The sequence below is a fragment of the Falco peregrinus genome, chromosome 6 (genome assembly GCF_023634155.1).
Source record: "Falco peregrinus isolate bFalPer1 chromosome 6, bFalPer1.pri, whole genome shotgun sequence".
NCBI classification, from domain to species: Eukaryota; Metazoa; Chordata; class Aves; order Falconiformes; family Falconidae; genus Falco; species Falco peregrinus.
In genome coordinates this window covers 69,378,840-69,399,198 of record NC_073726.1, presented here as the reverse complement: position 1 = coordinate 69,399,198, position 20,359 = coordinate 69,378,840, and the positions used below count along the sequence as shown (strand labels likewise).

Below are 20,359 nucleotides of genomic sequence, written 5' to 3'. Positions count from 1 at the left end.
AAACTGTGGCGACAGCAATGCAGAATTAAGACAATAATGGGAGGGGATGGAAAAATACATTTTTTCCTCTTCTCCAGGACCACTTAGATAATACTTTTTGTCACAATTTATACTTAAATGCTTTCTTTACTCTGTAATCCATAAATGTTGCTAATGAACTAGCAAAGTTTGAATTAGCAATATTATATTTTTTTTAGACCAGTAAACAGAACTGGAAAAAACAGATGCTCTTTTGGGCTGATTGTCTATTCAGAAGAACCTGCCAAAGAAAGCCTTTTCTGTTTTCTTTACCTACATCTCTTGATAAAATAGAAGACATCACCTACCCTCACAGGTCCTGATTATATTCAAAGACCATCACAGCTATAACAAACCAGTTAGTTTATTTCAGGGATATCCAAGCTTTGTCCACATCCAGCCTCTACTTTTGTTTCCAGAGGTGCCTCCCATATGTACTACAGGGTTTGTCATCCACTGCTTCATCCCAATCTGACAAATATAGAGATCAACTGTCCTTTACCATCAAGGCCCTGTTACAGGCATATTTACCTCCAGAGATCTGCTCTTCTTTCTGAATTGTTACACATGCTTCTGTTGGCTTCCAGTAATTTGGCTGCTGAGCTGCTCTCTCCAAGTTTTGGATTAAAATTGGCTCAAGACGGTGTTCACTGACCTGCAAATGCACTTTTAACTATATAGGCCTTAGACTAGTTTGTGTGCATGCTGGATAGAGTTTGATATAGACATATGAAAGCGAATAATTCAGTGAAAGAATTGGCATTATAATCCAAAGTCAGGGTCAAAAAGACAAAGTCAGTCACATTTATTTCTGGTACAAGTTCCTTACAGTAGTGTAACTAAAAAAAAACAAGCTCAAAAGCATTCAATAATATAGGAGTAAAATTTAAAAAACCTGAAATGAGAAATAAGAAGAAATGAGAAAAAAAGGGTTGTGGGGAATGATGAATTATAGTCCAAAATCAAGAGATAAAAACAACCAGCAAAGGGAATAAGGAAGGCAAGACATCACTACAGCTGGGAAAAAGGAAGATTATTTCAGTAGTTGTTCAGTGGCTAGATTAACGGTCTCTGTAGAGACTTTATTGGACAAGCTTTTATTAAACCTTTTCAATTCTGTATTCCAGATTTCCTGGAAATACAGTATTGGACTTCTGAAATCACTGTGTGTGTGTCTATGTGTGCATAACCGTGGGGGTATTGCATCTAGTACACTGGGTCCAAATCTTGATTTAGGTATCCAGATAAGGTGGTAAGCAGAAAAAATTACTGGCAGAACTTACTGTAACAGAAGATAAGGACATCGTATTCATTTACATGAAGTCACTCATAAAAATGTGCTAATTAAAATATAAATGGTTACTGTCATTAAAAAAATATTTAAGACCTCTGTGACTACAGTAAGTTATAGAGAGCAGCTAAAATTTGTTAACAGGTAAAACATGGCAAAAGTGGTATCTTGCAGTTTGATTTCCCACGAGTGTGTAGATGCATGGCCTCAAATACAGCTAAAAGAACAGATCAGATTCCATAATAAGTGTCAGTGATACAAAAAATTACTGACTCCTCCGATCAGCTCAAGAGTGGAACATTGCTACCTGTTTTCACCACTTACAGAATGGTTTCCCAACATTTCGGTGTGGCACATCAGTAAGACCTACATCAACAGTTCAGGCCCTTGTTCAGAACTTCAGATGACACACTCACCTGCTCTGGGGTCATCTTCTGCAGCTCTTTTTCCCAAGCTGCCCGGTCATCATCCAGGTGGTAGGAAGCAGGTGGGGTGAGTCCACGCAGAATCAGGGGATCACGGTCATGGCAGAGGGCTGTCAGATGTCCAATGTACAACTTCAACTTGCTGCGATTCTGATCAAGTTCTAAGAGGGGTTGAATTATCTGCAATAAGAGAACAGAAACAGTGAGGAACAGCCTGAGACCCAAGCATTGGTGAAAGCAAAGACCAGTCTCTAAATTACAATCTTGTTCAGCTTCATACTGGAAGGAACTTGAACACCCTCTCTCCCACCCAGTACTGCCATCCCATGACCCAGCAACCATCTAGCTGAAGCAGAAAGAAACCAAGCACACTAGGGGAAGGAGGTGTGGTGATGACAGCTGTCCGATTAATATAGGAAATAATGATGATATGGGTGAAAAATGAAACAATATTAAATTGAATGCATTAATTCTTCTGACTATCCAGCAGTGCTTCAGTCAACTATTTCAACTCCCTGCTTTAGGGAAAATTAATTTTTCTGATAACAGGTGTCTGTCCACAACTAAGGCAATGGCAATGTAGATTTTAACTCATTTTGCCAACAAACATTTCATTGTAACTTAAGTATGCAATAAACATGTTCTTACTAAAGAGAATGGTTTAAAATGATGCCAAGATGTGGCACTTAGGGACATGGTTTAGTGGAGGACTTGGCAGTGCTGTGTTAATGGCTGGACTCCGTGATCTTAAAGGTCTTTTCAAATCTAAACAATTCTGTTATCCTATGATTCTACTTTCTAAGATGAATGTACCTCTACTGTAGAAATTGGATAGAGACATATCTTCACCAGAAAGTTAACATACAGTTTTCTATAATCTTTTCTAAAGTTAAGATATAGTCTTCTGTAATTTTGAAAAGGCGATGACCTTCATTTATTATACAAACCAGGTTCTATACAATAGACTACAAAACTAAAATCAAAGGACTTTAATAAGTACTATTTCATTTTCTTATACTTTACCCAATCCGCATCTAATCCTTGTTCAATGCAATCCAAACTGAAGTCATCCAGTTCTCATAAAAAGTGTCTGAAGAGCCATTTTTCATTTGTTTTACAAAAATACAGAGCTCAAGTGCATAAATACATACCAGGAATCCCTCACTATGCCCTCCCACAAGAATACTGCTTCATATTGTTCTAGGTGCTTGTGGGCATATATTCAAAACCGCAGTAATACAAATCTCAAGGGTTTACGGTTGATGAAAAATTAAGGAAGAATTGGGCTTAGTGCCTCTGTTCCATAAAATGAGGTGCTGAAGCCACAGGCACTGATGTGCACCAGCTAGGAGAGCTGGAAAGCGTTGCCACAATAGTGGCAACTTGTCTTTGTGTTCCTGGGCAGGGGCTGCACCTGCTGTTTGTTAGTGGGCCAGGGATATCTTTTCAATGGGACACCTCTGACCCTGCTAATGAATAAGGAGTGAGATAATCTCTGAGTCAACAGAAGCAGGGTGCTGGCGCTACTTTCAACAAAGACTCTGGCTTCGACCCCTTTTAATAAGGCTGTCAGGGCTCACTTATTTTGCTTCTAACACTGTTCTATGTAGATTAATTTCTGTAGAGTGAGAGGATCTGAGAGCCACGGCTAAGCAGCTAACTAATGTCAGGCTCCTTGTCCTCCACTCAGCAGCCTACAGCAGAACATCAGCGTGGCAGCAGCTACAAAAAGCCACATCAACATGGCAGCCACAGTAGAGGAGACAGACAAGAAACCTGCAGAGAGAGTGAGCTCATGGGCCTTATTAAAATCCCTGTTGCTATGTGCAGCCTTGGGGCAACATCTATTTGCAGATATAAATACACATATCAAAACAATGGTTCGATGTATGAAGATTGCAAACTGCAGAAGGGAAGAATAGCCTGCTCTCCTGCATACAGGGCAATAGGAAGGGATACTTCAGTAGCACCAACACACTAAGCACACTGTATTTAGCCTATTACATCCCAGCAGCTTTGGTTGTTTGCTGAATTGTGCTATTTACCCCTATTTCTTATAATCTGAGTTACCTAGGTTACAATCTGAAAGTGAACCACCTGTGCAGGTGAAGAAAACTGGTGATTCTAATTTAACTGATGTCTTTCCTATCTGTCTTACTATTCAGTTTGGCCACAGAGGGTACAGTGATGTAATATCACATCTTAAAAAAATACTGTTTTGTAAAAATGTGAAAATTAAGGAGTCAACGTCTAATAACTAGCTGCCTGATCAATGCAGTAGCTGCCTTGTATTCTTTTCAGATACTGCAGTGTATCAAATATCCACCAGATGTGCAAATTCCAGTCTGAAAAGAATCTGACTTGCAAACCTTCCTGGTTATTCTTTGTGAACAGAAACCCTCCCCGATAAAGCAGCACTATCTAGCAAGAAACGATGGAAGATTTTCATATAACAGTGGAATTGGACTGCCCAGGGACAAGTCCCCTTTTGAAACACATTCCTCCTGTACCCTTCCCCCTTACCTCAAGCTGGAAACAGGCCAAATGAGGCGTGTGAAAGTTCTTAACTAGCAGCCTTCCCAAAGCTGTTCACAGAGCAATCATTCCTCTCACTTGGGATCCATTAAACCCTGCCAGTCAAGTAGGAAATGCCCTTATATCTGCGTTCCTGCCATATCTAATTTGAACTAGCCACTTAGCAAGGGGCACTGTGCTTCCCACACAGCAGAGCTGCCACTGCCTTATCTCAAGAGGGTGTAAGAGCATTTGCTAAGTGGAAAGGCAGGGCAGTGCTGGATTCATAAACCACATCGAGTTCTCATGATCAGCTCAGAGCTGCAGAGCTTTCTAGGAAAACAACGGGTAAGCAGACCAAATCCAGGAATATCTTCTAAAGCAGCCCTGATTCATTAATTGCCCTGATAGGTTTAGGTCATCCTCATCAATGCGTGGAATGAAGTCTGCTTAATGTACCCTCAAGTTCAGAATATTGTTAATGGCCAGCTAAGTTTGACAACGTGTTTCACTAAAAAAGGCAATCACTACAACTCTGAAGCAGAAACATGAAATGCCTGACAAATCTCTGATACAAACCCAAACCATCTCCACCAACTGATAAAGACATTTGGGAACATATTCCAAAACACATTCAACTTGGAAACAACATGTTCTGGTTTCTTGAGATTTCACAGATATATTTTTTTTTTATCTTTGAGCATGACAAACATGAATCTAATTGTAGTTTTGCAAGTCACTGGGGCAAAAAAATGCTTTAGAATGAAATCAATACTGCTTCTTCAGTGACAGCCCTGCTGTTGCTGTACAATGGTCAGCTGAAATATGAGTAACTGTATTTAAAATTTTTTTTATGATAAAGAGTCGGCATTTAAATATGTATATATATGCTGCATAGATAAGAAAAGGTCCTTGTAATGGAATGCAGCTTCTATCTAAATGTTTGGTCACTTTCCCTGTGAAAGATGAATACACAGAGACGGTGGTGTCCAAAAGTTTGTCTGAGCAGTGTCTAATGTAAATACACAAAAACATGTAGGTGGTTATATGAAAAAGAAAACCAGCGAATGGGTGGTATAAGTGCAGCAGCGTTGATCTGAGACAAATGTAATATTGACTTTCCATAGATGTCTGCAGAATAAAGTATGGTTTTAATCAATGTGTAATAGGAGTCATTCACCACAACCACCAACTTTAAATTATGGGTTCTCCAGGCAGAAGGGCTCATGACCTGGTCACCTTTCTCCCTGCTAAAACTTCCTTCTTCTCTGAAGGAAGCAACCACTTTTCTTTTGCAGAATCAAATAATTAGCTTGACTTAGTTAATTTCTGAGAATACTTTCAAATTTCTATTTAGTAATAAAGCTGCAGCTCCCGTTTTGAAGAAAGTCTTACATGCACCCCTAAAAGCTAGTCTGTTTTTCCAGCTACATCAGCTGATCTTGTAAAAGTTAGCTTCTTACACAACTTGCCTTACTTATCAGAATCATGCATCAACATGCATGTTGATCGTGGATGAACAGCAGTGATCTTATTCTTACAGATAGGTGCCCGTGCTTTCTCTGAGCAAGCAAAAAAAAAGGAGAAAGAAGCATCTTCTTGACACAGCAATATAGATACAAAGTACCATATTTACACTTGGTACTGGCTTGACTGCTGTCATACTCTCCTATTAGCTTGACTGTCCTGCTGCACATATGCTGCATGTATATATTCACTACATAATGCTAAACAGCAGTCATGCAGATAAGTGGTCTTCATTCTGCAATCAAATAATTTAGTAGATTATCCTCAACTTACGCATAAATCTTTAAATATTTAAGAAAAATCCGTGAAAGAACAGTTACATCAAGAAGAAAATAAAAAAGAACTGACAAGTGGTGCTGGGGTCAAAGTAAATAATGAGGTCAAATTTTCACTGGTTTTGTATCAAAAGTGTTACAAAGAAATGTAATCTGAATGAATCTGAAAGCTTCCAAAGAATTATCTGATTTGGGAAATGCTCTAGCTTTCTAGACTGGTCTATGAACCTTGAGTGTTCTTTGTAGATCCTGCAAAGGCACAAAAAAAATTTACAGAATTCTGAAAAAAAACCCAAACAAAACCTGAAAACACCACCAAAGATCCCCTCAAAACTTCAGACTGGACATAATAAGTATGCCTGGAAAACAAGTTAAATGTTTATCTCCCATCAATCACATTTTCCATGTGAGTGTGGAAAATTACTTTCGAACTTCGTTACATACAGATGCAACTATGCTACCCAACAAAACCTACTTCCCAAACTACCACTGCACAGGAGAAGATTGGCTTGAAGTCTGGGCAAATATATAAGTTTTTTAAAAAGTAATTATTCCAAGGAGGACCTGACAAATCTAACAAAAGATGAAGTGGATCATAGTGGGTCCTCAGATGCCTCCCTGAATCTGGGTTTTACTACAGATGTTACTAGACAAGAAAATTTTGCCTATACAGCAAAATATCTTGTATCAGGAGATATGGAAATAAACTAAGATACCAAATGATACAGTCTGGAAGTATTTGCATGGCAAGTGAATTACGCCTTCTTGCTCGGACCATTTGTATGTGTTTGGCAACAAACACAAGGGTTCAACTACAATCATCTTGTAACCATTGAATGCAATGCAGTTTTATGAGGCATGAATTTGGCTCAGACAGTGCAAAGCTTTCCCAAATTCAGAACAATTTATCACTGATGTCTTCCCTTCATTATTTTAAATGGAAACAGAAGAAAGTTCTCAAAAAGACACAGCCTGACCTCAGTTCAGTTCAGCTCAGTTCACTTCTGCACAGAGATACTTGGTTTCTTCAGAAGACCACAACACAAAAGCTCAGGGACAGGCTCAGTTTCCTTTACATTTGTTTCAAAGACAAAAAATTGGATTTACATCTAACCTTTATCATTTTCTCCTCATAAACCAAACCAAAACAAAACAACATGCGTGAGGAGCCGAAAGAGATTCTGGCTGTTTTGACAGAGCTGTCTTACTCAGTTCATTTCTGACAGAATCAATTAGGAAATAATTTTTACATAGCAAATTCTTTTTGAATTTTTTATACACCATGAACAAATCCCTTGGATTAATCATTTCCAGAGTTCACCCTCTTCACCTTGGGAAAAATCCAGACCAGAAAAAAAAGAACAGAGAAAACACAAAACAGGGAAAGTAGTTTTGTCATTAGTTCCCTCTGTTTAAATAAAATCTTTTCCCCATAATGTAGATGAAGCAAAGAATTGCAGTGGGTTGGTAGGATTCCTAAAGCACTGAAAATAAGTGAGTAGTTAAAAAATATTTTTACACATAATGAATCCAGAAGTGCTTTTTCATGACACTGGCAACTTTTGCTTACATGGGCTGTGGAGCAAAAGCTTGCGGGGAAGCATGTGTGGAATAGCAGGGACTGCTGTAGCTGAGAACTGAAATACACTGGGGGGACTGTGAGAAGGCTGTAACTGGACCACGGGGGAATACAAATGTTCAGGTATGAGGTACCTCAGCACAGCTAAAGAGGGTTGTCTACATACAGCTTGAATTTTACCTGTTTCATCAATCCCTTACTTGCAAAAAACATAGCTAACTGCACTGTGCACGCATCGCATCATTTTATTCTGTAACAGTCCGTCCATATGCCTCTCTCTTAGCTGAGGTGAAGGAGAGAAATCTGGCTTAACTGCAAGATGAGAATCAGAATATAAAACTGAAATGCTGTTTTATTTGCCTAAGTTTTCTTTTGTCTTCAAGACTCCTTGGGAATCCAGCAGTCCAGAAGCTTAGTTCTGGAGCAGAACAGGGTGGGGAAAGTAGGGTGAGGTCTACAGAGAACCTAAAACCTTCCACTTCAATATATTAAATCTCCTTCATTTAAGAATTTTGTTTCTGTAAGTTTTGTTAGTTATCAGGCTAACATTTTAAATAATAAATTATAGAAAACTATGAAACAGTGTAGTCAGACTTAGGATATTGAAAATTAGTGTATCATCAAGAAGAAAAAAATATCCCCACAGCAAGTGAAAATAGATTAACAACTGTCTGCAGCTTGTACATAACACTATGGATTTAAATAGCATCCTCCTGATCAAACTTTTGTGTGATTAGGCAAGCTTTGATTTCACAGAATCCACCAGATTTTATGCTGCTTCCCTCTCTACAAGAACATAGCAGCTTGAGAATAAGAACAACCTGCTTATATTTTTAATCCATTTAAGCTTTCTAGCACTTGCTATCTATATAACAGCGAACAAGAGAGCACCCACACTCCTTGCTGTACTGTATTTTGTCTATTGCTTCTTCCTGTTACAAGGGATAAAAGGAAACGGTGGCTAATATGCTTATGTTTGAAAGCAGATCATTGCAGCACATATGCTGGGAGAGTGTGTCCATGGGAATGCTTATGTATCAGTGACTGCATTCTTCTGTCTCCTTGCTGTCTGTTCCATTGCTAATAGAAAACAGAAGGTATTTCTTAAGTAGTCTACCAGAGAACACAATCAGTGCTTTTCCTGTTCAGATGAACTATAACCTCCCTGTCTGCAGGTGACAGAAATCTTTCTCTCGTTGTTCTCTCACAGTGGGTCTTCATTCTGCTGTTCTAGCTCTTTACCTGCTACATGAGACTTTCAAAGCAAAGCCACACAAAGCCACCAAATGCCTGGTTTATCTGTCTTTAGGAGTTCTCTGGAAAGTTGTTTGCTCTACATTCAAATGCAAGATCCTGTTAATAAACACACCTATTTATATATACATGTGTGTATCTATATATATATTAAAAAAAATATACAAATTCTTATCTATATGTCGCATTGAACAATCAGATGTAGCTGACTGCCTGTGGTGAGCCTACTATGGGTTGGAACTGTAAATCCTGACATCTCCATCAGAAATTATGAACTTTACCAGCCAGGAAAATACAGCATCTAGATTGGCTACGTGCCCTTATCAGTTTTTATTTTAGTCATATTTCCCTTGAGCTTATTTTCATAGTTAATATGTTGGAAAGGAGGTTTGGGCTTGATTCTTTCTCTACTCTAACGTTCATTTCTCCCCTCCCTCACTTTCTTTGCTCCTAACTGACAACTAAAAGGTGCTGGCAGCAACACCCCAAGCCTGGCTGCAGCTATTCCTCTTCTGTCTCTATCCTGTGAGGGCCAGGTCTCAGCTCCCCTCTTCTTTATGCCACCAACAGGGTGTTCATAGTTTGCAGAAGCCTTTGGCCTTGCATGATTGCATTCTGAGGTGTGGATGAGTGCTGTAAGAAACCTAAATGGCAGAGCAATTGGGAGACAGTACAGACTATCATACAAGCTGTAAGGAACAACTCCCCTGGAAGTGGTCAGAAACAAAAATGTTTGCGTACAGAGTTCCTACTAGCTACAAAGATAAAGTCACTAGTACAAGATCACATTCAGCTGCACATCAAAAAAGAAAATAAGACACAGACCTAGAATAATCTCATTTGGTAGAAATGAATGATGGCCTTTTTGCAATTGTTTTGCTGAAAAGCACAAATCTCTACAAAAAGAAACTGGCCATCTGTTTTGAATGTTTTAAAATACAAGTATCTTCTTTGATCTGTAAGAATAATAGGAAGACAGTGATACGATCCAGTTACACCTCTGTTGTGAGTACTTAATTCATCCCAGAGCTCAGATTACAAAATTCCATCTGGAAATCTTAAGTCTTATCATTCTGGGATCAGAAAGAAGACCAACAGTGTATCAAGATCAGTTATTTTGTGCTCATAGATACAACATTCTTAGACAGAGAATATATTCTTCAAACACAACATAATTATGAAGATAGCAAAATAATAGATTTTTAAAAAACCCACCACAACAAAACCAAACTAAAAAACAAGTTATCAAGAGAACGCTTTGCAGAAACAGGGGAAGGACCAGGAGCAGAAGTTGACATAACTTTAAGGACAGCGTTCCTCTCTAGGCTGGCCCATCTCAGTCTAACAGTACTTACTGGATAAAAGATTACATGCCAGTATGGGTATAGAATAAGACAGAAGGTGGAAAGGCATGGTTTCAAATTGGAATGGTAGAAAATTAATCATAAAATAAAATATTAAGCATTACTTAAGTTGTTCACTCCACCGTAACAGATCCGTTACTTACGCTAAAGTGTGAAGGTCACTACAAAAGGCTCTCCATTATTCAGTTACTACAGCCAAAGGAGAAAAGGTTATTCTCTGAAAAAAGGCAAAGCTTGAAAAGGCTTGAAAAGAATGGGTAATTGTATGATAGCTAAAGATAACTGTATGGTAGCTAAACAAGGATTTTGAATTGCACTTCCTCAGAGCAGTAATTGTCAGTCCATGAACTCTGTGTCTTCTTGCCTGAACTTGACAGCACAGGAGTCTTTTAGTTTCGTAATTAACAACGACGCCCACATAAGCAGGGCTCCAGAAAAGCAGGATGGAAAGCAGGTCCTGTGTTTAACTGGGACAACTGTATTCAAAGTGCTGCCCTTGTAATGATTAATTAATTACATCACCTTACTTGAGTACACCACATTATGGTTCTTACTAAAGGACTACCCATCTGGAAAGTGGGAGTGAGGAGTCCTGACTGTCACCAGTATGACAAAACAAATCTGGCATCTTATCTCTCAGTCAGGCCAAGTGATAATGTTTAATTAAGTAAGATTATTTCATGTCGCTGCCTTCAAATTCTGCACAGGGTATGTCTTTAAGGCAGGCATAAGACATTCTTTCACAGTATTTTTACACATATGAATGAAGAACTGTAACAGACATATTATAACACATTATTATACTCTACACAACTAGGTTGTAGATATTTGGAGAGAGGAAGAAATGGCTCTTCCAGAGGACAAAAGATAACAGTGAAGAAGATGCAGCAGTCTAAAGCACTTCGTTCAGCATGCTGGAATGGCAGCTCCTTGAAATGTTTAACATATGGGTTATTTTCCCTTTTTTTGGAACGAATAGGATCTTGGAAGGAAAAACAAGACGTATTAATAAATTGAATCAAATACACATCTAACATAATTTTGGGAACAAATTCAAAATAGGTACTAGAATCACCATCATATCCCTGTAACAAAAATTTTAGAATACTGTGTAATAATATTACTTAGCACTTACATAGCACTTTTCCCAAGCAGAACTTCCACTTTACAAAAACTGCAGCTCATTTTACAATTAGAGAATTTGAGACAGGGAGAAAGAGAACAAGTGAGCGGTTGGAGATGATGCCAGGAAGGAATTTATCTTCTGAATCGTGATCTAGTACTGTGTCCAGCAAATTACATTGTAATATGAGCCAGGCATGAAAGCTGGGTGTTTTTGACCATTCTGCATGATCTAACAATTAAAAAGACCATATTGAAAATAAATTTATTTAAAAGGCTTATGAGGTCACAGTGTAATAAGTGACAATACTGAGCTAAAAGAAAATACTAGAAGTGTGATAGTAGGATGAGCAGCTCTCTACATGTTGCAAGCGTAAAATGTGTCTCACGGAAAGATCACATTCATGCAGTGAATGAATGCCCACATAATCATTTGAAAATGGAACTCACTGTGAATAAGATATTTACTTTACTAGAAGAAATCAGAGTATTAACCAAGCACTAAATAATGTAGGAAAACCCCCAATATTCTTCTCAAACTTCCCAAACCATAGACACTTTTAGTTCTCTAGTGATCTTGATGAAAAGTTCATGGGGTCTGACAGCTGTGGCAAAGGTTAAATGAAGTCCTGAGATGTCCTGTCCTCAGTGTCATTATTTCTGTTCCTCTTAATCCACCATCACAGTAGTCACAGTTCTTCAGGCTGTTGCCTGTCACCTACTTCTGCAGCTTTCCTCTAAATCTCTTTGAATAGCTATTTATGCTGGCTGACCAGGTGTGCATTCATTGTGCATTTCTTTTTAGCCGTAAAATGGAATAATAAATACCCTCTCCACAACAAAAAGGAAATTGTGAATGCTCATCCTGGGCATTCCTAGGGGTGAGACAAAATTGCTCTGCAGATAGAAGTTAGAAACACATGGCTTACAAGCTTGAGCATTCAATTGGCTTTTGTGTATACCTCTACTAGAATTAACTTCTCTGTGAGTTTTAATTGTTTCTATCATTACTGTAATCCTGTTTAATATCTTTGTCCCAATAAATGTAATACAGAAATGTCATTTTAGTTCCATTACCCTTTAATAATCACAAATGGCTACTTAGAATGAGCCTGGTTTTGGGAATGATATATTAATTAAAGATGACCTTTAGAATATTACAAGCTCTTGATTAAAAACTACAGTTAAAAAATCCAAATGGAATTCATTAAACATTCCTCTTATTGACGACTTTCCCTTTGTTTCAGGTCTTAAGTTTAGATGACTCTTGTCCACCAAAAAAACTCTTGGCAAAGTCAAATTACAACATTAAAAATGTAGCCTTTGGTACACAATGCGTACTTGTAATCTGGTGATGTTGCAAATTACATTTTATACTGGTTTTGACAAGGAGTGTATGACATTTACTGGAATTGACTGTTTTTCAGTTCTTAAGAACGATTCAGGTATTTCCCTGTGATGACTTACTCCTTTTCCCACTACAGACATCACCTCTGAAATCTTAAGAGATGTGTTAAATTATGCTAGTGTCTTCAGCAGTCAACTCACAATACTTGCTGCTTCTGTGTTAAAATTTGTCAAACTCAAGTATTAAAGAAAAATGTCACAAATAAGAGGCTTTTAGTCTTGCAATATTTTTATGGTAATAGGAACTTGCCAATATTTTTATAATTTTGAAAGATCCCCATTTTTATGCACTCTAGTTCAATGCTAGCTCTTTGACCATTCCACTGTTACTCTAACAAACATAAAATTAATTTTCAGATTCTGTTCCTGGAATTCAAGCACAGCAAAACCAAATGTCTTGCTCCTTAGCAGGCATATCTGTGATCGTTAATAGAAAATGCTTCCACGGAACGATTTCAAAAAGCTTGTCTAGTGCAAGCACCTGCTAGGCTCCAACTCCTACTGCAAGCCAGAGCCATGGAAGTTGGGCAGAAAAAGGCTCTACAACAGCATGTGTACTTCAAACACATACAGTAAGTATAAATTACATACCAGGATAAATCTGTCAGTTCTCGGAGTTTTAGTTTTGCTCTTCCTCTGTTCTTGCCCTTAGCACTTTTATTCTGTCTTTGCTTTTCCCTGTGTCCTTGCACTCTTTCAACTGTTTTTTTGTGATCCTGTGCCCACTATACCCATTCAACAAAAGCAGTCCTCTTCATTTCTGATGGGCAGAGGTGACACAAGCAGATTTCTGAATCACACCTGCACTTTCTCACATTGTAGGTAGCATGGCTGTGCTTCACAAGAAAACTCTATGAATTGAGTTAGCTTGGAAAGTTTATGTATGGAAGCTTTGCTGCTTCTTTCCCTGGTATAGCACGTACATGGCACATATTTACAAGATACACACACACACAAATCCTTTCATACATACTGGGTATCATAAAGTGTAAATTCATATTATTTTTTATAAAAGTGGATAATAACTAATTAAGCCATTGGCCAGTCCATTTTAGTATTTGAGAAAGACAAAGGGACATCCTAATGAGAAAGCACATTGGAATACGCTTGGATAAAGAGGGGGATAAGAAATTCAGACAACAAGGAAACAAGCCCAGAGAAGAAGGCTAGGAAAGACTATTTCAGGATGAAAGATGGTATTTACATTGAACTGTAAACTGAAAATGTAAACTACCATTCCTGAAACTACAGGAAGGGCGCATATGTTTAGAAACAGTGCTCCATTTCAAGGGAGTTATATCTGATAATGCTGTCATATACAGAACTGGGATAATTAAATATTCAATTCAGTCAATTCCAGAATGCTGGAGGGGAAAAGCTTTAATCCCCAAAACATACAAATAAAATAATGCAGTTTGCTATTCTACATATTTTTTACATATTTTATCTTCGGTATTGATCAGAGGTGATTACATCCTCAGACCTAAAGGAACTTTAAAAAACAAAGTTATCGCCAAGTCCTATGCTATTGGTTGCTTTTTAATAATTGTAATACGTACATTTAATTTAACAAGCAGGTCAGGGACTCTGTGACTTACATCATCTTTACTTTTACAAAGAGAATGAGGACTTTTTTTTCTTAATGTAACTGGAATATCATGCTAAAAACATGTACTTTGTTGGGAGTAACTGGCTTGGGAGGCATCAATCATCTTTATACTTTCCCTGTTGCTGTATGCAAGACAACCTTTAGGCTGACATGTTTCTCAGATGAAATGCATGTAAAGCAAGGATGCTGGCTGCCTCATTATTTTGTCTAGGATGTACTGTAACATGCTTTCCTGAAGAAAATGCCTCAAGTATGAAGTGGAGAGATAAGCTGTATTTAATGTGAACCGGCCATTAATTCAGTGAACTAAGAGAAACCAGACTCTTTGCAGAGTTGCACTCATAAATGTATCAGCAGATGGGAAAAAAAAAGCGAAAGATCTTTCTATTAGTGTTTTCTACGCAACCTCCATATTTGCTCTAGAATAAAAATCAGAATTATTCCTACCTTCATGGTGAGCATCTTCTTCCTTTTCATCCTTTACTTACCTGATCTTTCCTGTTTAATTGCTGTGCTTCAGCAGATCTTTACAAGCATTATCTCTAAAACTTTCAACATCATGTACTAACACACAACCATTGCAAGAGTGGTGATTCAAAAAGAATGTGAAATCAACAGTGAGTGTAAATTAATGAGGCACTTTATCAATTTTTCCACTAAAGAGATTTTCTCAGTTCAAACCCCAAGGCATGAAATTCAAGTTTGACACTGGCACAGTTGGATTAATTTTTTCAAATGGTTGACTTGAAAAGATGGATCTGCTCTACAGTCAGACAGACATGTAAGTCTGCAGTTAACTGAGCAAGTGTGAAGAGATCAGAGAGTAGCTTATTTTTTCAAGAATATTTTACAAATCTAATACAAAGTTATAATTTTCAGAAATGCAAGGCTTAAAAATTTCTGTAGAAATTTTCAGAAGAGTTTCCTTTCAAATAATTGATAGGGAAAAATCAAACTCACTGCAGAGAAACTAATGTGAAATTTTTTTCTTAAAAGGGTAAGTGAAGAAGGAGTTTCATATACATTTTTAAAATACTGTCTCAAGGCTCCCGGTCCATAAAGGATATTTTCTTTGGTAGAGAACTGGCGGGAGGAGAAGGGCTCTGGCCTGTGTTCAGCCTACTCTTCCGGAAATGGGGGTTGTTGTGTAGACAATTTGATGGCAGAAAAGAGGAATTTGAGAATGCAGATGTAAGAGAAACAAAAGGTACTTTAAATGACAAACAGCTACCAATTTCTGCCCTATTGTTTTGAGAGAACGAGGGAGATAGAGGGGAGAAGGGAAGGTTAAGAGGATATTCCTTTTTTTTTATTTACAGAAAATTTCCATTCCTAGTCCATTATCAGGAATCATCTATTCTGAGCTGATAAATATCTGTGGCTAGTTAGGTCAGCATGCATGGCAGCAATCTTGGCAGCAGATCTCAGCACGCTTAAAACCTTCAGGAGGAACATTATCTTCAGGAGGAACATTATCTCTGAGCAAATTCTTTACTAACTAGAATTGAAAAACCATACATAGATTTGGCTACAGTGCAAACTGCTTTGAAAGAGAATCCGACTGAAAACATTTCCTCCATGAAGTCAATGATAAATGATATGAGAGACATTTCCTCCTTTCTCACACATTAAGAGTTTGCTTTGCATAGAAACTCAATTACATGCCCTGGAAAGTTCTCCCCGCAACATCATGAAACAATGACATGATGGTTAGAAGAAGAAAATCACAAACTACACATAAACACACGAGAAACACCCTCATGCAGAGACTACGCAAGCAAGGGGGAAGGAGCACAACCAGGTTTCACAAAGCATATGAGAGCGAGATGTGAGAGTGACTGTTGGAAACTCTTCTACTGGCCAGAAAAGCTGATTCTCACCGTTCTGAACAAAATGGCTGAACTAAGAGCATCTGACTGGTTATGCCCAAATACCCTCCTCCTCATCCTAGCGGTGCAGAGGTGGCAATGGGAGAAAAGCCCCAGAGCAGCGTGGGAATGAAAGAAAGAGTTGGTTAGTATTTAAAAGCACATATGTAAGTACAAATAGTAGTATAAAGTGTTTAATTCCTTATGCGATATTCTGGGCCACCCTGAGGTACAGCTTTCTTTGCTGTCTTGTAGGCTTTGTCAGCTTTTAAAATGCCCCCAGGCAAAGGGAAAGCGCAATCAGACACTCCTCCCAAACCCTCCTCCCTATTGCCCTCCTCTGTGAATTTTTTGCAAAAATTTCCTTAAATGTTTAGATTTTATCTTTTCTTTACATTTTACCTTCTCATTTAATCTGTGAATGCTGTGCTGCATTCCTTTGCAAGCGTGTACTACAGTTACGTTCTGGAAATGGCTTCCTTTCTCTATACACCTGGGTGCAGAAACAACAGATATTCTAACATTTCCTCCAAACTTTAGGAAAGCCATGTAATTTGCAGTATTAACAACTGCACTCTCCTGAAGAAGGTAAGACCAACGTCTTCCAAAAACACTGCAGAAAATTCAAGCCAGTCAATTTACAGTGGAGTTGGGCATTAAAACAAGATGCGATAGGAAGTTGCTTTGAAAATGCTATTTTCTGTTTGTCTCTTTTTATATACCTCTTATTGTCTTCTGATACAGACATGAAAAGAGATTTTTAAAGTTCTGTTCTTATAAGGTGAATACGTAATTGCTTTTTGCCATTTTCCTCTTGTACCTTACTCATCATTTCTGCATATCACTAGGCTGGTGCTTAAAGGTGAGATGCCTTCCTTCAGATCTCAACAATTTCTAGATGAGCCAGAGGGCAAAGAGGAGTGCCAAACGTTCCTTCATTTTTTCAAGGCAGTGATTAATGATTGCTAATATTTTAATTAAACTGGAATGGATGAGATTACAACATGGGATATGCAATTATGTTGGCATTTTCTGTGCTACCCAAGGGACAGGTAATCTCTCTGATAGTTATCAAGCACATGACTGTGCTTTGTAAATGACACAGGAGGCTTCTCACTGCCTTGGAGATGGTAAATTGATTTTCCTTCAGTTCACGGCTCGCTGAGTTTGTGAAGGAGCAGTCTGTGCTCATTTGGCACAGAGGCTGGGATTTCCTCATGGGAAATGAAGGGAACTGCTCATATGTAAACCATAGATCAGAAAGCTGATCCTGGAGCATCATTTCATGCTACTGAAGACAAGAAACAGTCCTGGACACTCCACACACTCAAGCAGTAAACTTGAGTTACTATAATCTGAATATTCCAGACAGGACTCCAGTCTTGCATTTGAACAGAGTAACATTTCTTTCTTCCCTTTCATTGTCTGCCCCCTCTTCTTCACCCACTTAGTAACAGCTTGGTACCAGGAACTGTTTGCTCACATTTCAGGAGTTTTCAGTGAAGCTGACATAACCACAACATCCCTTTCTGGTTTATAACTGCACACCGGAATGCTATTTTTGTTTCATGGTACTGCAGGAATGTCAGGGAAAATTACACAAGACTCAAAATAATCAGCCTCCATAGTAAAAATTACTTTAAAACAAAAGAGACACACACATTACCTGGTCAGGGGAGGGCTTGTGGTTGGTTTGGTTGGAATGGGATGAGGATTTGAGGTGGTCATCCTCATAGTTGTCAGCCATCAGCTTCATACGGTTCTGAGTCTATTAAAAAAAAAAAGAAAGAATCTCAGTCTACCTTCTAATGTGATGATCACAGGGACTACAAGGAATAGGGTATTTATGCTATCCTGTGTATCCAAAATCTACACATGGAAAAAAATAGGACACACGCATGTAGAGAGATAAAAAAACCTGGGAGACACATTCCAACCACTTCACTTTGAGTTTTGTAATTAAGAGGCTCATCTGACTTGTACCTTACTATAACTTTGTACATGTGTGTACAAAGAAATAAATTTCTTCTTATAGACCCTTGGAGTTAAGGTTCAAACACCAACCTGGAGAGCAATTAAATGAAGATGTCCCCAAGTCAGTTAAAAAAAGCCAACAAAAGCAGAAATAAGTTTAAAAAACAAAAAGTAAACAGGCTGAAAATAGGTTATTACTTAAGAAGTCCATCCAGTTTCAATATGCCAATCAGTTTTCAACTGACATACCAAAGAGTAGGAAAATTCTGAGACTAGTCAGCAAAACGTGAATTATAGAAAAGCTTTCCTGTGAGGAAATGAAAACATTAATAAATAAGTCTTTGGGAAGAACAGGTGACATAATAAATATTTAGAAAATTAGAAACTGCTTACAGTCAAGCAAAGAAGAAGATACGAAACAAGTTTCTTAGCTTTTCTTCAACTTATCAGAAAAATTCAAGTTCCGGAGGATATTTAATGTTTAAAAACACAAAATATAAAATAAATTGTGTAAGAATAAATGGAATACCTTACCTTAACATTACCATTCTAGTTAAGCAATTGTGATGAATGTTAAAATACACTACTATATGCCTGTGTCTGCAAAGGACAGCGTTTGAGAGATCAAGACCTTTTAAAATACTATCCTGTAATGAGGTCCCCAGGCACCTACAAACACACACACACACACACACACACACGCACATGTGCATGCACACTAACAAGGAAAGAAGAAAGAAGTCCCCGTGGGCAAAACGTCCCACCTCCCAGCAGGGCTTGCAAAGACCATTCAGGCAGCAATGACACTCCAGCAGTAGCCTGGAGGGGACTACAAAACAGCTGGGTCTGGGGTCCTGCAGAGTGAACTGCTTTCCCGGAGTCAGCTGCTTCACTTCAGGTTATCTGGGAGCCACTTTCACTGGGCACCCACACCTGGAGCAGATCCCAAATGGAACGGCAGCATCTTTCCTCCCAGCTCATGAGGTAGACAAAGCCCTGTTTTGAGCTTTATGAAATCCAAAAAAAAAAAAAAGGCTTAGGCAGACCTATGTTCGGTATGATAGACAGTAAATTATGCACAGCTAGATATATTAAATCATCAGAGGTGCACTAAACCAAAATGTCTTAAATGAAAGCTCTAAGCTCATTGTAGAAATGCCAGCTGTTGATTCAATCCCTTCACAACTGTGTGGTTTCTTACTGAAAACTCTAATTTTAATGAGCATCTCAAGGCTAGAGAATGCAGATTCTATTTGGCTGTACTCGAATCACTACAGAAAAAGTCCAGGGTTTGAATCTGGATTTAATTTTCTTTTGGATTAATTTAACAAAAGCTAATAGTAAATTGAGCTTAAGCAATAAGCAATTTAATCACACAAAATCTTTATATTGTTTGCTCTGTTTTGTCAAACAAGTTTTGAATTCCAAGTCTGACTCATCATTCATAAATCACTACTTGAAACAATGTGCATCAATACTTAAACAACCAGTTTACTGTAAAGGCGCTTTCTCCTCGTTTATTACTTTATTAAATTTAAGGTTGGCTCTTTAACAATTTCTTCTTTACAATGAGAGGTACTGATTTTAAATGATTTCATATTTCTTTGGAAATTTTTGGTTTTGATAAGAAATAATAACTTCTTACATACCTTTCAGCATGTATGTAGAAAAAAATCTATTAAACCCCAGACGTTTAGCAGAAGTTAGTACAGCACATTAACTTCTCTGAGAGACAAAGTAGCTCTTCCCAGAGAAAGGCAGCATGTTTTACAATACTGTATGAACCCCCCCCCATGTTCGCACTAATACAGGAAGAGAAGAATATAAAGATCTAAACATTCAAAGCACAGTATCCCTCACAGAAAATTCTGAAGTGGAACTGAAGAAGTTGTGTACTTCTGTTACTTCAAGTAGAACAACCTACTATTACTGGGCAGGAGGTATGAAAAGAAGCTGAGAGAACTGGGCTGGTTTAGCCTGAAAAAGAGGAGGCTTCTTTAGTTACTTGATAAGAGGAAACAGAGAAGATGAAGACACACTCCTCCTGGAGAGGATGGGACAGGAGACAATGGATATAAATCAGAACACACAAAATTCTCATTAGAGATCAGGAATGTTTTTTTCGTAATGAG

The 20,359-nt window shown here is 38.1% G+C and overlaps 1 protein-coding gene across 12 annotated transcripts in view; it reads right to left on the bottom strand.

The window, feature by feature from the left end:
- The window catches only part of ERC1 (ELKS/RAB6-interacting/CAST family member 1), a 302,298-nt gene that overhangs the window by 16,298 nt on the left and 265,641 nt on the right, over window positions 1-20,359 (bottom strand). For 3 of the 12 annotated variants that reach the window (XM_055808140.1, XM_055808145.1, XM_055808141.1), the window contains 3 exons: window positions 17,920-18,021; window positions 1,726-1,914; window positions 39-673 (listed from right to left, as the gene is read on the bottom strand). In XM_055808140.1, coding sequence (XP_055664115.1) covers window positions 506-673; window positions 1,726-1,914; window positions 17,920-18,021 — 459 coding nt within the window. In that variant the 3' untranslated portion in view covers window positions 39-505. Of the gene's footprint in view, window positions 1-36; window positions 674-1,725; window positions 1,915-16,265; window positions 16,333-17,919; window positions 18,022-20,359 lie in introns of those variants that run through there. The other 9 variants (XM_055808148.1, XM_055808149.1, XM_055808150.1 and 6 more) reach the window with 4 other exon arrangements.